The 22,927-nt window shown below is 35.7% G+C and overlaps 1 protein-coding gene across 2 annotated transcripts in view; it reads left to right on the top strand.

Annotated features, from left to right (window-relative positions):
* The window catches only part of LOC124425164 (unconventional myosin-XV), a 51,159-nt gene that overhangs the window by 9,997 nt on the left and 18,235 nt on the right, over positions 1-22,927 (top strand). The window contains exons 3-27 of one of the 2 annotated variants that reach the window (XM_046965126.1): positions 2,992-3,102; positions 5,782-5,870; positions 6,003-6,066; positions 6,174-6,283; positions 6,483-6,767; positions 6,852-7,029; positions 7,132-7,410; positions 7,493-7,822; positions 7,910-8,197; positions 8,271-8,428; positions 8,524-8,901; positions 9,016-9,359; positions 9,659-10,127; positions 10,218-10,420; positions 10,504-10,775; positions 10,860-11,036; positions 11,188-11,644; positions 11,716-12,503; positions 13,056-13,160; positions 13,494-13,972; positions 14,065-14,352; positions 14,427-14,638; positions 14,760-14,955; positions 15,033-16,029; positions 16,099-16,341. In XM_046965126.1, the coding sequence (XP_046821082.1) occupies positions 2,992-3,102; positions 5,782-5,870; positions 6,003-6,066; positions 6,174-6,283; positions 6,483-6,767; positions 6,852-7,029; positions 7,132-7,410; positions 7,493-7,822; positions 7,910-8,197; positions 8,271-8,428; positions 8,524-8,901; positions 9,016-9,359; positions 9,659-10,127; positions 10,218-10,420; positions 10,504-10,775; positions 10,860-11,036; positions 11,188-11,644; positions 11,716-12,503; positions 13,056-13,160; positions 13,494-13,972; positions 14,065-14,352; positions 14,427-14,638; positions 14,760-14,955; positions 15,033-16,029; positions 16,099-16,341 (7,500 nt within the window). The remainder of the gene's footprint in view (positions 1-2,991; positions 3,103-5,781; positions 5,871-6,002; positions 6,067-6,173; positions 6,284-6,482; positions 6,768-6,851; positions 7,030-7,131; positions 7,411-7,492; positions 7,823-7,909; positions 8,198-8,270; positions 8,429-8,523; positions 8,902-9,015; positions 9,360-9,658; positions 10,128-10,217; positions 10,421-10,503; positions 10,776-10,859; positions 11,037-11,187; positions 11,645-11,715; positions 12,504-13,055; positions 13,161-13,493; positions 13,973-14,064; positions 14,353-14,426; positions 14,639-14,759; positions 14,956-15,032; positions 16,030-16,098; positions 16,342-22,927) is intronic. The other variant, XM_046965127.1, reaches the window with a different exon arrangement.

The following is a 22,927-nucleotide window of genomic DNA, read 5'->3' as shown; positions in this document are numbered from 1 at the left end:
GGATAACTCGCAAGCGAGTCTTCGGGAAAGCGAACTCTAAGCATCTTGGTGTATTTGCAAGGATGCATCGTTAAATGCTACGATATGGGTTAAACGAGATTTGATTCAGGTAGAGTGTCTCGTTTCTTCGCTATTAGAACGTCGAACCAGTTTATACTAGATGAGTTAATGAGTGAACGAATGAATTTCACAAATAACAGCTGCGAACGAAGAAACAAGTTAATATGATCGATTATCGAGTACCATTGTGAAACGATACGAGAAAGTCGAATACTCGAGAAGCCACGTCCGATGGGATTTCGATAGGAAGGAGAGAATTTCCATCATCAGAGATTTCTCCATTCTTGACGATGAGTTCAGCTACGTGCATACGTGTATGCTCGCGCATGGTAGCTCGATGACCTTGAAAGGTACGAACTGTGACCAACAGTGCTTTCTCGCGTGGGTGAGACGAGAATCAATGGATTTTCAAAGAGATATAGAGACAGAGTGGATTGATCGTCGGGATGAACAGAACGTCGAGTTGTGCTAGCAGCACGAAGAAAGCCGCTTCTTCGAGGACACAGACAACTATAACGACAACGACAACAACAACGAAAACGACAAGGACAACGACAACAACGACATCCTCCTCCTCCTCTTTGACGTCATCGCGAAATGCACGCTCGGAGGCTTTCTACGCGAGCGTGAAACCGTTATCCGCTCGACGTGCATTGCATAATTCTGCCGGCCCAGACCCAGATGCGAATTCCGCTCCAAATTCTTGCAGAACGGCGGAACGAACGAGTAAAGGATATCAGACTTCCGGTCGTCCTAGGAACCACGGAATAACAACAGGGACAGGAGTTAATAAAAGCGATAACGGTAAAAATAAATCGATCATACGAGAATCCTTACTTCCGTGCGTGTCAACGATCTCGAGGAAAGAGATCCTTAAGAAAAGCTGCACGAAGAATGATGATATATTCGGCGATACGAGATTTACTGATAGCCTTCGGCGAAATTGTCGGATACATTCAACGATCGAGATCGACGATGAACGTATTAGACCAAAGACTCTTCCTTCGATGGGAAGAAGACTACGAACTGAAAGAGACTTCAAACAAGTCTCCAGACGAGATATCCTCCGAAGGAGAGACAGTGTGGACGTTGTTACGCTTCGAGCGACCTCTTACGGAGGTTCAACTCGGCTCACTGGAAAGAGTGTCTGTGGGAAAGAATGTCTTGAGGTAAAAGGTAACACGATTGGATCTAACTCGAGTACGTCGACGAGCGTCTCGAATGACACCAGGTCAAGAGCAGCACGATCAACAGGCTCTTTACAGCGTGCTAGGTGGGGCAAAGATGAAGAAGAAGAACGTGATTCTAGATCCCCGGCTGGTTCTGATCTCTTGACAATTAGCGACACGCTTCGGGACATTAACCGCGGCCTTGTACCAAGACCGTCGACCTTGCCCAAGATCGTACACGGTTCAAGATCCTCCCGTAGTGGCAACGAAGATTGGTGTTATTTCAGATCAGATCCCGTGAAGAAAGAGCCACCGGTTTATGGTAGGATAAGAAGAAGAAAAACATCTTTACCTATTGCAAATTCTTTCGAGGACTCCACAAATTCAAATACTCTATCCAGGTACATGAAGGCTCGTAAAAATTCACAAGGTTCTCGATCAAACACTCTAGAAACGTATTCTCTCGTTGGCAAAATCAATAGACGTTTAAGAAATCATCCTCTTCCTGACGGTTTTACTTATCGAGCTAAATCTGACTCGAATCTCGCAGAAACTACTATGAAGTCTACAGATATGAAAAAGAATGCAATTTATGCTAAAGTATCTCGAAAAACTGGCATATCTCATGACATTGAAAAGATCGAACCGGAAATTAGTGTTCATCAAGCAATGTCCAGGAGAAGGATTATTCAAAACGCAGTTCAGTCTGAATCTTTGGATAGAAGAAAAGTATGTCGCGCGAGGGACGATCGGAATTTCATTCGAACTAATTCGGAAAAGATTTACGTACGATCAAATTTAAATTCGGACGATCGTCTTGGTGAACTTTCAAGATACGACGGTTTAACCGGTCAAGAACGACAAGAAATCTGTAAAATATCGAAAATTGATCCTAAGAATGATTATTATCAATTGGAGAATTCCGTTCGGCATAAAACGCACGATAGTAGATACAGATCGAAATCTCAAAGCAGGTTGATAGAAATTCGTAACTCTAATCGTGAAAATTTTCCTTCGGTCGCATCAACGCCGATTAATAGATTGTCAAGTACACTTCCAAGCTACGCAAAAACATCGAGAAAGTTTTCCACTTCCAGCGTGTCCGTTCACGCGGCTTGTACCGAGCCGCAAAATTTCGACGATCGGAGACGATTATCAAGAGAAACTGGAACGTTGTCGAAGTTAACGAAGGAGAGATCGAATTGCCTGAAGAAATCAGCCGGCATGGTTGCTGCTGCTGCTTCTCTTGCTGTTGCTGCTACTCACTCGAGGAATCGTAGCGAGACCGATACCATAGCCCGTTCTAAGTCATCCACTGTCACGACGAGTTCCTCGATTTTTGGATTCTGTACAGGAAAGAGAAGAGTTCAAGCAAGAGAGACGAATAAAGAAAAAACTATGAACGTTGAATTTTCCTATCCGCGGTGGCACTTAAAAACGGTGCTTCATATTTATCAAAAGAAATTAAAATGTTCTGTTTTTTGGAATTTTTCATAATAATCGTGATTATTATATACTTCGTTAAAATTTTTTTAAACGTTGTTTTGTAAAATATTCTCTACGTTTTTTAAAATGTTAACTTTTAAAGAAAAAGAAAATTAATTAATTTTCATGAGTTTTTACTTTGAAAAAAATTTCTTAAAATTGCCTCTTTGTCAAAGAATCCAAAAAACATTTTCTTAGTAAGATAATGGACGCCAATGATTCGTCATTAATGCCAAATGATTTTGTTATAAAACTCGTCTTTTTTTTCTTTCCGTAGGGTGAATTGGTATGGTTCGACCCCGGTGTCGGCCATGTTTTACCAGGTGAAGTTTTGGAGTATCATAGAGCCGCCAATGTCCTCTCAGTTCAAGCCGTAATTGCTGGCAAGGTAAGAATCAACAAAAAAATTTCGTTACGACACGATAAACGCAACTTTTACTAGGGAAGTTTGATCATCGCACGTATGAAGGAGAGGAAAAAAAATGAAAATGATTAAAAGGCAGACCGCTTGTAACTGAATAGTAAGCGGTGAACATGTTGCGGTCTGAAGCTTCACTTTCTTGAACGAAAAGAGGTCGTTGCTCTCTCGCGCTTCTTCTTCATCGACGTCTTACATATGTATGTACATACACATACACATATGCACATGCATACATCGCGTACTGACCCACAATCGTAGTCTCATTGGAATAGTACAGAAAATACGATTCCTTCAATGAATTATCACGAAACGATGAGTCAGCTGATTGTTTTCAATCAATAGTTAAATCAATTTCATTACTTTATCGATTTGTAATTAATCTCACGGAGTTTCTTTATTTCTTTTTTTTTTTAAATCCAATCAACCATCAAAGATCGCTCGAACAGACTTTTTTGTGATTCTTTTATAAAAGTTTTACCTTGCCATAGGGATTTGTGAGAATCAAATTACTCCGATAAATAGACGACGTAACGCCGGAAAGAAGAAGAATAAAAAGAAGAGGGAGGGAGAAAGAAAGAGAGAGAAAGAGCATGAATGACGTAGAGTCGAGTTCTCGTCTTGTCTAACTAACGGAATATACAAATGAATAAGGGATGTACGTGTATGGTAGAACGGCTAGAAAGTCCAATCAAATACGGTGTAGATTATTCGGATGCCGTGCATACTATGGCGGATAGCTCGAAATATTTCCGCGAAAGTGGCCTGTATAACAAAATTACGTGTGGTGAGCCGATAGACCGCCGATACCAACGTCCGATCGTGGCGTGAAAGTGCATATCGGAAGAAAAAAAAAAATAATAAGAAGTAACGTGTTGCCTCGGCACTTGCAACACTTCTCCGTAGACTTTCAGGTTCCAAGGACATCGCAAGAGGAACGCGAACGTTCGACGTTCTTCTTTCATCGATCGATCCTTCCTACTTCCGACATAATGGAATTAAATAAAAAATTATATGAAAAATTAAATCGAATTAATATGAAATTAATAAATTTTTTATATAAACTCACGTTCCAATTAACGTTAACTTAAAAACTAAAGTATAATCATTGGAATAATTTATTGGAAACCCCGATAAATTTCTTCTTTTATGTAATATAGCTCAAGTTACAATTGAAAAAATCAATATCACCCAATGATAAAAACGAATCATGTTCGACTTCGTTCGTTATTTAATTACACGATCGATACAAATCGTCTTCACGTGCTTTGATTTAACAATGAACATATTTATCTTCCTGTCGGTGCTTTGTTTCGAGTCCGTAAGTTCGTCGATGTTAAAAGTATTGTTCAACGGTGTCGCATTATAAATGACATTTCTCATGAGCGTAATGAATGATAAATCTAAATTCGTATAAGAAGCATGTTAAATTTTTAACGATTTATAAATAAAAGATAATAGAAAAATTCTTGCAAAAGTAATATAATTAATAAAGTATGATTAATGAATTGTAAAAAGAGTAAAACGGTAGAAGTTATTAACCGTGCTAGATAATCAGGATCACAGGAAATAGGGTTCATTTACGAATGAGTTGCCGATGTAACATTCTTTATTACCTTCCTCCGTGAAACAGACCGGTTTTCGAGGAAAAGAAAACTTATTTCACCTGTACTCCGTTTTGGTGTAGCTTGTCGGCCGAGAAAATGAGAGAGACTAATATTTTTTCGCGGTTGAATCCTACATACATTATATTACAAACATGCACTGGAATGAGCTCGACGCCAATGGAATTGCAACTACAAACTCAAGCAGGCCGGTATCCGGTTAGGTCTCACGTGAGTGGCTCTCGCGTCTTATGTGAATTCGCACAAATCTTCCTTTTTTTGCCTGACATTCTCTCTCTCTCTCTCTCTCTCTCTCTCTCTCTCTCTCTCTCTCTCTCTGTCTCTGTCTCTGCTTCTCTGTCTCTCTGTCTCTATCTCTCTCTTTCTCTTGAGGGAGAGGCTGGGTTGTAGTTATCGAGAAAACGTGGTAAAAAGTGCCGTGAAGAAAGACACTGTCATGAAAGTTCCACGAAGGTGTACGAAGTAAGGCAGTACAACTTCAGGAAATTTTATTTATAAATTTAATGAAAAAAATCAAAAGGAATAATGAAAAAAACATGTTAATATAAAATATGTCGATAAAACTATTTCTCAGCTAAATGAGTCAAGAAATAGAATGAGAGAGTAGAAGGATTGTGATAACCTGTATTAGTTTAATTCGATAATTGTCTTTCTCTCTCTTTTTCTCCATGCAATTATATTGGAAATAAAAAATTAGTTGAAATAAAGAATAAACGATGTTATCTTAAACTAATAAGATTAACTAACCGATTTGCTTAAGAAGATTGAAAGGATCCTTAAAAATATAAGAATTATTCAGAATACAAAAAAAAGAAGTGGGAATTTCATACGGAATTAACGAAACCAAAGTCAAGGTTACGGAGAAATTACTAAAACCCGGTTCACCGGTTTACAGTAACATTGCGTAGGAGTAACATGACACAATGAATTTTGATGTTATCGCGATGCCGCTAGCATCGCCAAAATTGAAATGTTCGAATGACGATCAAGGATGATCTATTAAAGAAACACGTATTGATTGTAGCCGCAGATATTCACCCTGACAAATCTAAGCGGAGTGAGACCGAGGCAAGATCTCGGACAAAATGGCGTCGAAGATATGATTCAGTTGTCGTAAGTTTTTATGACCATTTACTATTTTATATGTATATATATGCATACTTATATACTTCGTAACGTAGCGTACTTATATACATCGTAATAATCGATCGATTTCTCTCTACTTATACGAAATTAAAATTCCAGTGACCTTAACGAGGCGTCGTTATTATGGAATTTGAAGATCCGTTATGATAAGGAACTAATTTATGTAAGTTTTAAATCTTTTAAAAAAATCGATTTCCGTATGTCGAACCTATATGTTATTTTTTTTCTTTTTTTTTTTGGTTTATTAATGTTTATTCGTAATAACTACAGACATACACGGGCAGCATTCTCGTCGCTGTAAATCCGTACAAAATGTTTGACATTTACGGTCTGGACCAGGTGAAACTTTATGAAGGCCGGATTCTTGGCACGTTGCCGCCGTAAGTATCGATCGATCGATCGGCTTAATCGAATTCTTCGATATGAGTAACACAATGGAAAAAGACTCTATCGTGAATTTTACGATAATACTACTTTCCGGTTAAATGAGCCAATAAATGAAACGAGAGAAGTAAACTGATAAGTAGCTTATATATCTATTGATTTAATTGGTTAATCATTTTATTATTTCTTTTGTAGGCATCTCTTTGCTGTAGGATCTTCGGCTTATAGTCAGGTAACTGCAGCCAACAACGCTAGTGCCAATCAAGTCGTCGTCATTTCCGGGGAATCCGGTTCAGGAAAAACGGAATCGACGAAACTGGTGATGCAGTATTTAGCGGCCGTGAACCGTGCACCTAACAATCTGGTCACGGAACAAATTCTCGAGGCGACGCCGTTACTGGAAAGCTTTGGGAATGCAAAAACACCGAGAAACGACAACAGCAGTAGATTTGGAAAATATTTAGAGGTTCATTTTAGAGAGTGAGTATCATTACTGATATTTCTATGTCTTATCAATCTTTTAGTTGAATCAACTTTACATCGTTCATTCGATCATACTTTTAGCGGTGTCATAGTAGGCGGCAGGATAACCCAATATCTTTTAGAGAAAAGTAGAATAGTCACACAAGCCTCAGAGGAAAGAAATTATCACGTTTTCTATGAGCTTTTAGCTGGGCTCGATCAACAACTCAGGGATAAATATGGATTACTTACACCGGATAAATATTTTTATTTGAATCAGGTATAATACGGATCAAATTAATTTTATTTAAATCATTATAAATTTATAATATTTCGCGAGTTCATTCAAAATATTATTTATTTTATTTATAAATTTCAAAAGGGTGGGAACTGTGAGATCGATGGCAAGAGCGATACTCAAGATTTCAAAGCTCTTCTCTCGGCAATGCAAGTCTTAGGTTTCACGTCTGAAGAACAGGACACAATTTTTAAGATCCTAGCTAGTGTATTACATCTCGGTAATGTTTATTTCCATCGTAAACAGATGAGACATGGTCAAGAAGGTGTCGAAGTTGGCTCGGATGCCGAAATACGTTGGGCTGCTCATCTTCTTCAAATCAGTACCGATGGTATCATTAGAGCACTCACCACAAAAACTACTGTGAGTTTTGATTTAAATTAAAATTTGTAATTAAAATAAAATTAACTGTACGGATAAAAAAGAAATTTCTTCGCGATTTTAGGAGGCAAGAAATGAGAAAGTTTTCACCGCTTTGAACATCGATCAAGCTCTCGACGCGAGAGACGCTTTTGCAAAAGCTTTGTACAGTTCACTTTTTTCATGGCTCGTAGCACGCGTTAATCATATAGTTTATAAAGGAACGAAACAAACAGCTGCTATTTCCATCCTCGATATATTCGGTTTCGAAAATTTTGCTGAAAATAGCTTCGAACAATTATGTATTAATTACGCGAACGAGAATCTTCAATTTTATTTCAACAAACATATTTTCAAATTGGAACAGCAAGAATATGCTAAGGAAAAGATCGATTGGACAACCATTACATATACCGTAAGAATAAAATATTTATTCCTTTTTACAATAAGATATAATTAACTGGTCTTCAAAAAACGATAATCAAGAAATTTATGATAACAGGATAATCTGCCAGTGATACATCTTATCGCTAAGAAACCAGTTGGTATTCTTCATTTATTAGATGACGAAAGTAATTTTCCCAAAGCGACAGATCTTTCCTTCTTAGAAAAGTGTCACTATAATCATGCTTTGAGCGAATTGTATTCAAGACCAAGAATGAATTCCGCAGAATATGCGATTAAACATTATGCTGGTCAAGTTTGGTATAACGTCGAAGGATTTTTAGATAAAAACAGAGATACCCTCAGAGCAGACGTTGTAGAATTATTGATTAGCAGTAAAATATCGGTAAGTGTATTGCCCGAATGATGTTAAATTTTCTATAACTTTTAATATGTTAATAATCGATTATATTCATTAGATGGTTAGTAAAATGTTTCAACATGTAAGGACTACACACGAGGCTAACAAAACTGTGAATAAACCCAATGGTCGATTCGTCACAATGAAACCAAGAACGCCTACCGTGTCAGCTAGATTTCACGACAGTCTTCAACAACTTTTGGATTCTATGTCACAGTAAGATTATACTTCTTATAAAATATGACATTTACCTTTGTCTTTTATCTTGTCGCTTGTTCATCTAATACTTCTCATTTCATATCGATTAACAGATGCAATCCATGGTTCGTCAGGTGTATTAAACCAAATACAGAAAAAGCTCCAATGAAATTCGACATGCCTTGCGTTCTTGAACAATTACGTTACACCGGCATGTTAGAAACAATTCGAATCAGAAAGACAGGTTATCCAGTTCGTCTGTTGTTCAGTCATTTCGTTGATAGATACAGATATTTGGTAACCACGCATTTACCCAGAGGTGCACCAAACAAGGAACTATGTAGGATAATATTAGACAAAGCAGCGCCAAAAGAAGCCCAATCTCAATACCAGCTTGGATTAACTCGTGTTTTTCTACGAGAATCCTTGGAAAGAACTTTGGAATATAACAGGGCTTTGATCTTGGAAAGAGCAGCTATTACCGTTCAAAGGTAAGCTTAGCGAGGGAGAGGCGGGGGAAGAGAAAAATAAAAATACCATAAACTCAAGTCAATTTGACTTTCAAGCGAACGATGATTCTTCATTGGAAATGTTTTGTTTTATAGATACACGCGTGGTTTCTTAGCTAGGAGAAGATTTCTGAACGTTTCCAGGAGCGCAGTAATAATTCAAGCTGCTTATCGTGGATATCGTGAGAGAAAGATGTTCAGTGCTCTTAAAAAGGGTGTTTTAATAGCGCAGAAACTCTACAGAGGTAAGAAGCAACGCGAGAAGTTCAAAGTCCTGAAGGAAGAAATGGCTAAGAGAGCTGAAATCGAGAGAGCAAGCAAGGAACGTGCTAAGGCTAAGCAGCAAAGGGAGGAACAAGAGAGAGCATCAAGAGCCGTAGCCGGTGTTAATCATCTCGAAATTCCTGCCGAACTTGCGTTCATTTACAGTAAGCTTGACGGTACGCATTGAAGAGAATTAATTGACTGATTATTCACAATAATTTCAATTCCTATATGAACGATTATCTTTGGTTTCAGCCTTTTCTATTATCGTTTCTACTACTAGTACTACTACTACTTTTACTATTACTACTACTACTACTTTTACTACTACTACTACTTTTACTACTACTACTACTTTTACTACTACTACTATTACTATTCTTTTAAAACTCTTTCAATTAATTTTCATTACTTTCAGTTAACTATTCACGTTCACGTAATCCGCTTATTATTTATAATAATTATTCTTTTGCAGATTGGCAACCAACTCATACGGAAAGAAATCTTTTGAAAGTAGTTGGTCAAGTGATCTCCATGCCGCACACGTATGCCTTGCCATCTGATATCGATCAACATCAATTTTCAAAGTACACCAATATTTACTTCAAGAGTCATATTTTTGGTATGAAAAGAGAACCCATAAAAACACCGTTTCTTACGAAGGCTAGAGATCAAGATTATACGGACTCCTTGATGATCTTCAAAATGATACTTCGTTTCATGAATGAGAATAATTTAAGCGGAAAAAGGGAACAGGCTTTAGGCGATTATATCGTTAATAAAGGAATCGTTAATGAAAAGTTAAGGGATGAAATACTTTGTCAATTAGCCAATCAAACATGGAAGAACGAAAATGATGCTAATAAAGAAAGAGGATGGCTTCTGTTATCCAATTGCTTGTCAGCATTTCAACCCAGCGTTACTCTTTTCAAATATTTACTCAAGTAAGTTCTCTCTTCCTTTTTTTTCTTGTTGAATTTGTTAATTTCTCAATTTTTTTGAAATATCTCGCAATCAATATTTTTTACCCATAGGTATGTGTCCGATCATGCTTACGATGGTTATAAAGCTTATTGTCAACGTAAGCTTCTTCAAGGTGAAAGAACTGTATTTCGAATAATGAGTAACAATCAACAAATCGTTCAACATGTACCAAGAAATTATCCTCCATGTGTCTTGGAGTGGCGAGCAAACAGGAACCGAGTAAACATGGCTCTCAACGTTGGATTCTATGATGGTGAAATATAAAACAAATTGATACGTGTAAATGTATATTTTAAATTTCGTTAGAAAAATTAGAATGTACAAATTTAATAATAGGTGAAACGACAACGTGCGCCGTTGATTCTTGGACAACGTGCGAGGAATTAGCTAATCTTGCAGTACAAAATCATGGGGTTGACAATACTGGTTGGACCATTACGCTTTGGAATCAATTAGACGGTCCTGATGCTATCGTAACCGAAACTAACGGTTGCGATTACGTTCTTGACTTAATTTCAGAAATGGAATTGGCACCGGCATTCCCAGCAGCTAAACACATGTTCCTTGAACAACGAAAGAACAGTTATCCTCCTATTAAAAAAAGAGACGTAAGTCTTACATCTAAAAATCCGTGGAAGTTACAAATTGATTATTCAAACAACATTAAAACGTGCTAATAAACCTTATTTCAGCATGCACAAGTAATTAGAGAGTTGGAGCAAGAAATAGAGACACCAGTTTTGAAAACCTTCCAACCACTTGAAAGGAAATCCGTACCGAAAGTTGTGGATAAGCCGGTTGAACCGGAAATTCAGTCACCGAGACGTCCGGCAGTACCACCACCACAACCACCAGTTTCAAAACCGCCAGTAAGTATTATATAATAAAACAAGAAAAAATATCAGTGAGGAAAAAGATTAATGATCGTAAGGATTCAATAAATTTGTCTCTTTGCTCGATTAAAATGTTAGAAATCAAATCGCGTTAACAAATTAAGTGGAATGATTTGTCCCTATAAAGGCAAGAAAGCAATCTCACGAAGCGATCTTAGAGACAACGACGGAGACCGGATTATCTAGAAAGTCCGCCCTAAACGATCGTTACTTCGAGAAAGAAAAGCAACGAAGTCGAAGCTTAGACAACTTGCTTCAACCCGAAGTGGTGATACCACCTAACAAACTCGCTGATCTTGGTCTTTCTTCTTCGAAATTAAATGAGCGTTATCACAGTCTCGAGAGAATAGGCGAAACATCTACGGTCACCAATGCTGAATACATGACAAGGAATGAAGTTGCACAGGAAAGAAAATACAGTAGAATAACAAGGATAACAGAACCAAATATCGTTGAGGAAGAAGATCTTACAATCGATTTTGAGTATCCTGATATACAATCGGTCAGTCAAACTGGTCGATCCGAAGATGATAAAAGCAGTTACATTCGATCACAAACTAGATTTATTAAATCTCAATACCCTGGTAAATCTTTGATTAAGTCAACGACATACTAAATTAGATCACGTATAATTAACTGTACTATTGACTTTCAGGCAAACGTGCTCTACCGGGTAGCCAATCGAGTCGTGCTTACATCGAGAAAAGCGAATATGGTGTGAAATCGTCAGCAATGTCCGACACTAGCGAAGCACCTTCATTGGCGTCGCACGTAAGACGAGTTAGAGTACCCAGCCAAGCGTCGGACGTTGATCAATTTCTCGACGAATTATTTATGCCAGTTTTGGATGGAAATCTTGACGAGCTTTCTGATGCTAGAAGTCTCGCAGCAAGCATCAAGGGTACGAGCAATAAAAACTCGTTTGACGGATTGATGATAGAAAAAACTATAAAAGAAAATAAAATTGCGAGAAGTGTTCAAGATTTTATCGGTAATATGATTGGAAATCTTGGAGAGAAAAGTCTGACGGCTAATATTTTGAGCAAAAAGATAAAAGGTGGTGGTGGTAATATGGATATTCCTAATCAAAATGCGGCCTTCAACTTTAGTCCAATAGCACCAGGCGTAATGTCACCACCAATGATGATGCCGATGTTCAGCCCACCACAACAGATCCCACCTGCTCAAAATACAAATTTAAATATGAATCCTGGATTTATGCCGATCCCTATTTACAGCATGCAAGGACTTAGTCTTCCACAATATCCGAACTCACCACCAAATCAGAACAACGAGATGTTAGCTTATCAACAGAATCTCCAAAGGGCTTTCCTACAGAGCGCGATGGCGCAAAATATTCAAATACAGCAACAACTTTTAGCTCAAAATCAGGCGCTTCAACAATTACTAGTCCAAAGCCCACAGAATTCCTCGCAACAACCGGTGAGAAAGTGTTATCAAAAAAATAACGATATTTCTTCTGTGTCCTCCAATTATGTTATTTTTTTCAATCTCTAAACACTTGCTGCAATTCTATACACGCAAATCATTTAGAAAATTGTTCGAAAGACAATGAATACTTTTGACAGCTTCGGTTTAAAAACTTCTATATATATATACATATATATATATATATATATATATATATATATGTATATATATATATATATATATATATATATATAGAAGTATATAGATATATATAAATATACATATCACGTTATATTTGCACAAAACAATCACGTGTATAATACGGTTAACCTCGAAAGAGAAGCTTGCATGTATATACTATCACAAATATTTTAGTATGAAATCACGTGTCTCATATTTCACAAGTTTTCACGTCACCATGTAACTATCACTAACACGACCACTGCAGCTGTCATCCAATAACAAATTGTGATCGTTTTCGCGGTAATTCTTAAGGATGGACACTCTTTCTGTCGATCCTTTGGGTTTCTTAGCCGCGTTTGCGGCATGGGTGTGTGTTTCCAGGGCATGGTGTTACCTACGGGCCCTTCCAGCATGAATCTTGTCCTCCCAGCCCCCCAAAACAGTGCCCAAATGGGGCCCAATGATTCTATAGGACGCAATTCAAAGGTATCTACAGATTTCATCTAACAGATAGAATCGTCCTCTATGGTCAGTGTCATCAAAGCGATACATCATGCTTAAACGGGCGATCGCACAGGATTATATACTTAAGTGTGATTTTCCTAGTGAAAATTTTAACATGACTTCCAGTGGTACATGGTGTTGCGATTATGCACATACGAAAACGAATGTGTAATATCATCATCGTTTATATAATAACTTTCAATTATCCAAATTGTAATTTTTCATTTCTTTCTATGGATCACGAATTTATTTCTTCATAATATAAATCGTTATTATTTAATTTTTAATCAAAGAAATAAATTTTACTTCGATTAGGTTTCTTTTCGAGAGCCAGAAGATGGTGAACTTTGGTCGACAGAAAAACGAGGAAGTCCATCGCAATCAATACAAAATAATCAACGTCAGGAAACTATGACGGTAAAAGCTCAGATTCATAGACCTCAAAGTCCAGATAGAAAAAATACCGAAGTTGCTAGAAAGATTAGCATGGAATATGGAGCACGTAAGATCAGTAATGAGAAGAAATTAGTGGATAGAAAATCTTCAGCATCAACCGATGTCAAAAGATCGAGCTCTAACAAGAGCAACGTACAAAACAATTTCACGAATGTTCTTAGTGAATTGAAAAATAGAAAAAGCAGTGTAGATAGCAATTTATCAAATTCAAGTAACAATAAAGGTGTCCCACCGCCTCCACCTATGCCACCGCCTCTTGAATCACATGATCCTTCCGAATCTAGACCCTTCTTGGATCCTTATGGAAGAGCCAAAACAGTACGCATAGGAAAATGGAGGTTAGAAGACATCGCATCGTAATTGCCAAAATTAAAAAAAAAACAAAACAAAAAAGTAATTTACATTTTTAATTTATTACATTTCCTTTTAGGTGGCCTCCGCCAAGTGATTCTAACGAAAATCAAAGCCAAGATAGTTTCATAGAATTTAAAATGCGTCAGCAACAGCAACAAAGAAAAATAACACCGCATTATCAGGAGTTTCAACAAAATGACGTTGAACCGGTCGCCGAAGGTACCGTCGAATGGGAGGAATTTGAAATTGAGAATATCGTTGGGAACGAGGAACGAACTATGGTTGTTCATCCATCGAGTGGTGTTGTTAACAGACATGAGAATGGACATAAAGAAGAAGGAGAAAAAAAGAAAAAGAAATCTAAGTAAGTTCGATATAATTCATATATAATTAATATCTTTAATCAATTCTTTTATGATACAAATATGTATTTTATAGATCCAGTTTAGAAATAGGGGCACAAAGACCATCACCAGGCAGTATAGGAAAACTTAAATTGAGTTCAGAGATGAGACAAAGACTCGAAAAGGTAACGGCAAATCACAGTGTTCGATCTACAAAAACTACAGAAAAGCCTGCCTTGCCACGAGAGGATGGTAAAGTGAAGAGATTAGAGGACAATCGAAAACTTTTATTGGAACAACAATTAGGTAATATACATATATATATATATATATATATGTGTGTTTAAATTTTGTTCTCGTTTTTTATATAATACATATAATGTGTAATCGTTTAATTAATTCATAATAATTTTGGTAACTTGTAAAGGTGGTAGATGGGATGATTACGCTTCCACAGCTGACGATACTCAAAGTGTAACATCCAAAGGTACGACCGATATGATGACACAAGCTCAAGTAGTTAGAACACAAATTGAAAGAATGGAAAGACCAGTACCACCACCTCCTCCAATTACACCACCACAGCCACCTAGTCCACGAGGTGGAAGTGTGTACAGCAATAGGTATTTAACAAATATAATCTTTTGATTATTCATTGAAAACGCGTGAAATCAAAATATTTTTTATTTAATTCATATAGTCAATCTGGAGTACCACAACCAAAGTCACCACCCGCACCGATAGAACCTAAAACACGAGAGTCCTTCAGAACATCTCCAGATTCTGATTCTTTCGATCATTTTCCAAAAAATCAACGTGACATGTTTAGCCAAAGTAGAGACATCTTCACTTCTCAGCAACATTTAAGGGAAAATCACGAATATAGAAATGACTTTGATAAATCTCGATCGTCACAAGATCAAAAATCCAAGGACTTTTATGGAAAGGACAGTACAGATTTGGCTAGTACCAGGGATCGAATATCAGATTTCGACTCTCGTCGAGACTTGAACTCTGATATCTTTGATCCAAAATATTCTAGAGATGTTTTCGAAAGTACCAGCCCTAAAAGGGATCCTTTCGGTATGACCCGAGATGTATCACCAAAATCTAGGGATAGTTTTGGAATGCCATCACCAAGAGATTTCGGAGTCGTTCCTAATACAAGGGAATCATTTTCGGCAGCTCGACAAAGCTTCAAGAAATTGGATAGAGAAGTCGACAGAAGATCTAGCGTTGCGTCGACTCATCGTACTGATAAAATGGAAAGGATCGAGATTGAGGAATGGCCAGAATTTCTCAGGCCAGTATTACCTCCCCCTGACAAACCTGAAATCGAAAAAGTTCAAGAAGTGGTAAACACAAAATTATATCCTCAAACGTCATCAGCCCATTTCACTTACAATAGAGTAAGTTGGACGTTAAGGGTAAAAAAAGAAGTTTTCGCACCCAATGAAACCTTGAACAGCCCATTGGCTCTTCATTTAGTTTTCTGTCAAGTGGCTTATGATGTCCTGGCTACGTCGAGTATCAGAATCACTAAGGAAGATCGTCAAAATATGCTCAAAATGCTCGACAATTACGGTGTTACATTGGACAATCTTCAAAGTACTCAACACAAGATCACTATTAAGAAAAATATCGTTGATATGGCGAAACAGTGGCCTTTATACTTCGCTCGAATATTTCCAGTTTCGGTAAGTATCTATTATTTTTTTCATAATCGAATTAAAATATCTTGAAAACTTATTTCCAAACGTTTAAAGATCGGTCCGCAACATCCGGAAACGCAACATGTCGCGGTCTCGCATCATGGTCTCCGATTAATAAAACGAACAACAAATGGCGACTTAATTATATTAGAAACGTTACCACTCGAAGATATCGTCTCGATAAGCTCACCCAGGGCAGGTGTGTGCGTGTTGCAAATTTCCTCTGGCGTTAGACTTCCTCTACACACGAACAGAGCACCTCAATTAGCTGATATGATCGGAAAGTACATCAGATCGGTAAGCGAAATTTTCTATACTCACTAATTAATTTCACCTTTTATAAGTCGACATTATCTATTTCTTAATCCTCGTATAGCGACATTTAAAATGTTTAAAAGGCTAAAACTCGATTAACTTATCAATGTTATTATTAAAAGTATCATAAGCTTTCGCGAAAAATATAAACATAAGCGATATGCCAGCGGAAATCTAAATACTTATACTTACACGACTAGCTATAAGACATAAGAGATACGTACTTATACATATTGTACTTATGTATATGTATGTATCTATATTTATTGTACCTTGCCTTTAGATTTACGTACGCATCTTGGCATCCGTACGTTCATAATAGCTTTTATCCTAACTCCTCCTACTTTTTACATAGCTCAATAATAGCATTCGTATCCACGTATAATTCTAACATATTCCCGCGCCGGCATTAAATGAAATTTCTTTCCATCGAAAGAAACTCCATCGGAGGAACTCTCCGACCGTGGGCGTAATATAACTTCCGCGAAAATCGCGTGAAAAAACCGGGAAAAGAGAAAGCAAGCTCGTCTTTCCTACTCTTTCGAGCGTATCGAAATATTTGAATTATTCTGAAAGCACTCGAGGAACATCAAGTCGATTCGTTTCACTGAATAAACGAGACCGCGAATGAACGTCCTTGTCCCACCTTAACATTCCTTTCCTCTGTATGACATATCTTTCTCTTTTTTATTTTATACCTTGCATTAGATATGCATGCGTATTTTGTTATTGAGTTATCTCTATATGCTTTTATCTTAGATAATTAATTTAGTTTTTTCTTTTCTTTCTTTTGTCTGTTTTTTTCTTTTGTTTTTTTCTTTTCTCTGTTTTTTTCTTTTTTTTTTTTTTTAATTTATTTCCGTTAATATAACTATTGCTTTAATAATATTTTATTGTATCTGATTATTACTATTGAACTATTGATCTCTCTCTCTCTCTCTCTCTCTCTCTCTCTATCTCTTGTATACATCCTCATCTGTATAAACACAGTAAAGATGAAGTAGTTGGCGCATTAAGTATTCGAAATGATCTATTCGAGATAAACACTTCATAGTTCATACAAGACATTCATATTTATCGGATAGTAGTAACGGGTAAGTATCGATTCACGAAGACTTTTCTTATGGAACGTAATCGTATGAAGGTCATCTGTCTCAGATCCGTCGTTGGATCTTGTGCAATTAATCTCTAACACATATACAGACCTACATATCTTGGATGAGGTAACGCGATCGCACGCGTGGAAATTAGTACGAGTGCTATAAAAAAAAAAAGAAAGAAAGAAAGAGAGAGAGAGAGAGAGAGAGAGAGAGAGAGAGAGAGAGAGAGAGAGAGAGAGAGTTATAAAAAAAAGGAGCGGCATGGTATGAGTCAGCAATAGTAGCTGATTATAACAATAATTTAAAATATCTCTTGATAATGTATAGGTTGCGGAAAGCAAACCTATGATTTCTTCGATAGGACGATGTATAAGACTGGTCCTGAGAAAAAAAGATTAAGGAATACAAAAGGAAATTATCAAATGAATTTCTTTCTTTCTCTCTTTCTCTTTTATCTTTTGACTTCTTCTTTTTTTTTATTTTTTTTTTTTTTTTTTTTTTTTTTTTTTTTTTTTTTTTTTTTTTTAGTTACTGTTACGTTATAATGTATCATATTTTGATTGCTTTAATGAATCGATTCTATTACGACCTGTTATGTTACTCGAATTATTTACGCAATCAGTATTTTCTTTTTTTTTTGTAACTTTAACTTAACTTTACTTATTATTATATCTTTTCCATTAATTATCTATACTGACAATGAGCTTTTATTTGAACAAACTTTATTCTTTTTCTTCTTTTATTATATTTTTTTTATATCTTTTCAAAGAGTCATCGCACTCGAACGAATTTCAGTATAATCTATTCATACGGTGTCCAAGGAGACACCGTGGGTGGTATAAAGATCCCATATGTTATTATCATTATAATTCTGTAATTTAACTTTTCGAACTTGTTCGTACAAAATGTGTATCTCGCGAAAATAAAGCGAAACAACGGTTCTTCGAAGTTGTCGATGCTGTTTTTGACACTTTCGAGAGATTTTAACACGCATGACGTCTCACCGGACTTTACTTCGTGACATTATTAAAACGACCTTGATATTTCCTCGACGACATTCACTGTTGAAGATCGCGATGTGTTCAACGCATCGTCACTTTATGTCGTCATTCCACGTATTTAATTGTAAATCAAATAGCATTTGTTTAAATTCCTTTTTATTTAACGATTTATAATCTTCCCCATCGAATTTTTTTTTCAAGATTGAGATTGATTTTATTTTTAGATACATATCAGACAAATATCTGATTATCGACGATTACTTTTCGCCGTTTGCTTTTCTTTCCTTTTTTTTCTTTTTATTTAAATCGATTTTAAAGCAATTAGATGAAAAAAAAAAAGAAAAAGAACAAAAAAAAAGCAAAAAAGAAATCTGATTAAACGCGAGAAAAGAACAACGGAGAGGAGAAGGTATCTTTCAATTAGTTTTCAAAACGAAGAATCGCATAGATCGAAACGGCGCGATAGATCGACGCGTTATTATATTCTTGGCGTAATTACGAAGCCGTTTGTAAGCAGCGATGCCTGAATAGCTCGATACTTTCGTCAGATGCACCGAGTAATCGAGGAATTCAGAATTATCATCGGGATGTTCCTTTCCCTGCAAACGCAGGACTATCAATGAACGCTTCTTTGAGACTCGACGGCTCGTTTCACCGTTATTTCGAAATCGACTTCGACCTCTCGACCCCGATTCAACATATTCTCGAAATCATCTCTCTCTCTCTCTCTCTCTCTTTCTCTTTCTTATCTTCTATCCCATTAAAAACAGAAAATGTATTACATATTAAGATTATTCGACTCGTTGGATTATTTCATTATCAACTTTTTATAGAAATATATTTACAAAAAATATAATCAAATATTCGATAGCTATGTGAAAAAAAAAAAAGAAGAGAAAAAAAGAAAGATCAAAGACAGATCTTATTCCAATGTTTCTACTTATTTGCACATATTCGCACGTACCTTCCTTTCTTATATATACACTAAATGGGAAAAGAGAAAGAGAGGAGAAAGAACGAAGGCATTGGCCAGCACATATGACCACTCACTGGAAACGTAATTTACACTAGGCGTTAACCTAGCTTACCTCGTTACATTTGCTCTATATCTCTTCGACCCGTTATAATTTCTAACTTGATCGTTGTTAATCGTTGATCCCAAATAATCATTTCGAGTTGATACCATCCCGAAAGACTAGGAGAACATTTCTTTCATTTTTATATTCTTCTCAAAAATATCTCGGTCAAACGGAAAAATGAAAAGGCACGTAGTTGAGAAAATGCGTACCATTGAAATTAATTCATTACGGAATCTATGCGGAATGGAAGAGTTGTTTATAGAAGTCTTCGGAAATATAAATATGTACACACACACACACTTACATATGTATATATATTTATTTATCCAGAGAATCGTTAATTTTTAAAGAAAGCTGATAGAATTGCATCTGTAATATGGTGAAAATAATTACTGATTCTCGTTGTCGCCACATTATTATTACTATTATTATTATTATTATTATTAAAGTTTTTTACTAATTTATGAGATGTCAAAGCAAGGGACGTAAAATAATATCATTTAGAAGGTTGTTTTGGTAAATTAGAACTGAGAAAACGAAAAAAATGAAAATCATTTGGAAAATTTTCGTAACTATTCGTATATACATTTCATATATATATATATATATATATATATATATATATATATATATATATATTTTCGTAAAAATTCGTACTATATTCTATTAAATTCGAAAAGAATAAATTCCATCGTCCGATATACCTCTTCTCTTCTTTTTAGTTTCTTTTTTTCTCCGACTTTGGGATTATCGACAGTGTTGGATTTCCACTCGAAGGGTTTCGTAGCCCTGTAAAATATATGTAGTTACTTCCTGCACGGTGTTGTCATCTCGTTGCTTATGACAAAAGAGATAGAAAGAATACCATTTATGACCGGTTTGTCTATATATTCTCAACGTTTCTTCTACCGCAAAACTCTTACTTTCACATTTGAGCATAACTTTCAAAGATGTTTCCTATCCATTCGGAAGAGTCTTCAGATAATTGACATATTCTTTAATGAGTAAAAAAAAATAAATCGACTTCGAGAAACATTAGCTTGCTTGTTAAACAGAAAAAGTTTAATTATTCAATTTCTCTTTCCTCGATAAGGAAGTTTAAATCGTTTAATCTCAACTGTATATCAGATTATTTAAGAACTATCATGTAAATCATTTTTTCTACTTCATTACTTTGAAAATATGCTTTGACGCAAAATACCATGAATTTCGATGAGAAATTAATGATGTGTCACATATCTAAAAAAAAAAAAAAAAAAAAAAAAAGGTCGAACAAAAACGTCACGTCCAATGAAAAGAAAGTGTCTCTTCTTTCTTTTCTTTTTCATTTTCATGTTTTGAGGGGCAACAAGCACCACCGAGTCATTTTATATTCTCAGCAAACGTGAGTACATATATATGTGTATATACTTAAGCAGCTAGTACATATTTACCTCACGTATAGTTTGTGTGTTATATACATATATATCGGTCAATTCGCTTTTGTTCGTGCACAAATCCGATAAAAGGCTCGGTCACGGCAGCTCATTGTTCTATTGAAAACCAAGAGGGCTCTAGTTGACAATAAGTCAAACTTACAAATATTACACGACAAATAACGGTAATTTAGAAAGAACAATCATCTTTTTTATATGTTCTTTAAAACAAGAAACGTAAGTGCATGCTTACTTATTTACTAATCTTATCTAAAAAAAAAAGTCTTCTCACGTGTTGTTCATCTCTAAACAAAAGAAAAAAGAAAAGAAAAAAAAAGAAAAGAAACAAGTATATCTAATTGAGTCGTACTCATTAGAGTAAAAAAACAATTCGAAACGATCGCTCCTTTATCGCATTTTTTGTTTATAGCAATAAATAAAAATCGAAATGCTATCGTTACTTCGGAAAAGTCACGTTCTTGATTTTATTTATTTTCTTTTTCTTTTTTCTTTTCTCTCTTTTCTTTTTTTCTAGTCGAGAACATTCTTCATTCACGTCGACGCTTCTCGTACGACATTTCGCTGCCTCAAACACGTTGACGTAATTTACGAGCCACAGTGATTGTAAACAAAACTCGTTCCGCGTATCATGGGTGCGTGCACGAGGCGCATCGCCGTATAGGAGAACTCGTGTACGCCCTCGGCCTGTCAAACGTCGGTACTTCGCAAGAAATTTAATCTTCTTATTTCTCTTCCTATGTCATCTTTTCTATCCTTTTACAATCCGAGTTAAAAAAAAAAAGAACAAAAAAAAAAGAAAATTAATCGTAAGTAAGTAGATTTCTCTATATGTAAAAAAAAATAAAAAAAAATAAATGTGGCGAAACCTCACCGACATTCCAACAAGTGGTAATTATTAACCGTGGAAAGCTCTGTGTTCATTTTATCGATTGAACCGAAACTTTTACTTCGCTTGAACGATGCATCCGTTCGAATTAAAAAAAAAAAAAAAGAAAGGAGAAAAAAATGGAAACAGCAAAAATAAGGATTGATGAAAACAAATGCGATCTATGATTTGCTAGTAATTTACAAGATATGACATAGCACGTACTCGTTAAATCTATTTTTCTCTCTATCAAAAGATTATTAAATGATATTATACTGTGCAATAATTATGAATTATACTGATAAACTTTAGTTAAAAATGACGTTATAAAATGATCCGCATAATTAAAAATACATTAATTATACGATATCGTTAATACATACTTCTATACGTGTGATAAATTTGATAATCCATACGCACAATGTTCCTCTATACAATTTTTGTACAAAACATTATATTCTCAAATTTATCGAAATATTCTCGTACGTATAAATCACTCTATATAACAAAAGATAATGCGTGTACCAGACAGATTTATAGTGTATCCACGTCCATAACGATTATATTCTAATAACGAAATTTCATAGATAGATAATATAAGGAATGAAGAGGTGAGGAAAGGGAAGTGAGGAGAGTAAAAAAAAGAATAAATTAATTAGAGCATAAAATTAGTTGGGAAGTTATTTTTATTTTTTATTTATCCCAATGGAAATAAATAAAAAATAGTTATATAACTTGTGAATCGATGCTCTTAAACCTTCTTTAAGTTTTTCGAGTTCAAGTAACTTGTTTTTAGATATCTATTGGAAGCAACACCTTCACTTCGTGCATGCCACGATACAGACCGGAAGCTCCTTTGAATTGCTAATACAAGATCGGCAGTATGATACTTATCTCTTACTGACTTCTCAACGTCTAGCCGAAATTTTCTCGTGAATCTTCTTCCTAGGATTACTATGTATATACTTAGTTACATATGTGTATACATACATACATACATTTGATCAAAACGTCATCAATGTTATTGTATCGCCTATTTCGTACTTTCTCCGTTTGATAGGACGTCATAAATCTTTACTTCATGAGA

Source organism: Vespa crabro, chromosome 6 (genome assembly GCF_910589235.1).
Source record: "Vespa crabro chromosome 6, iyVesCrab1.2, whole genome shotgun sequence".
In the NCBI taxonomy this organism is placed as follows: Eukaryota; Metazoa; Arthropoda; class Insecta; order Hymenoptera; family Vespidae; genus Vespa; species Vespa crabro.
Note: the sequence above shows the minus strand (reverse complement) of the source record. Positions and strands in the feature narration are given on the sequence as shown.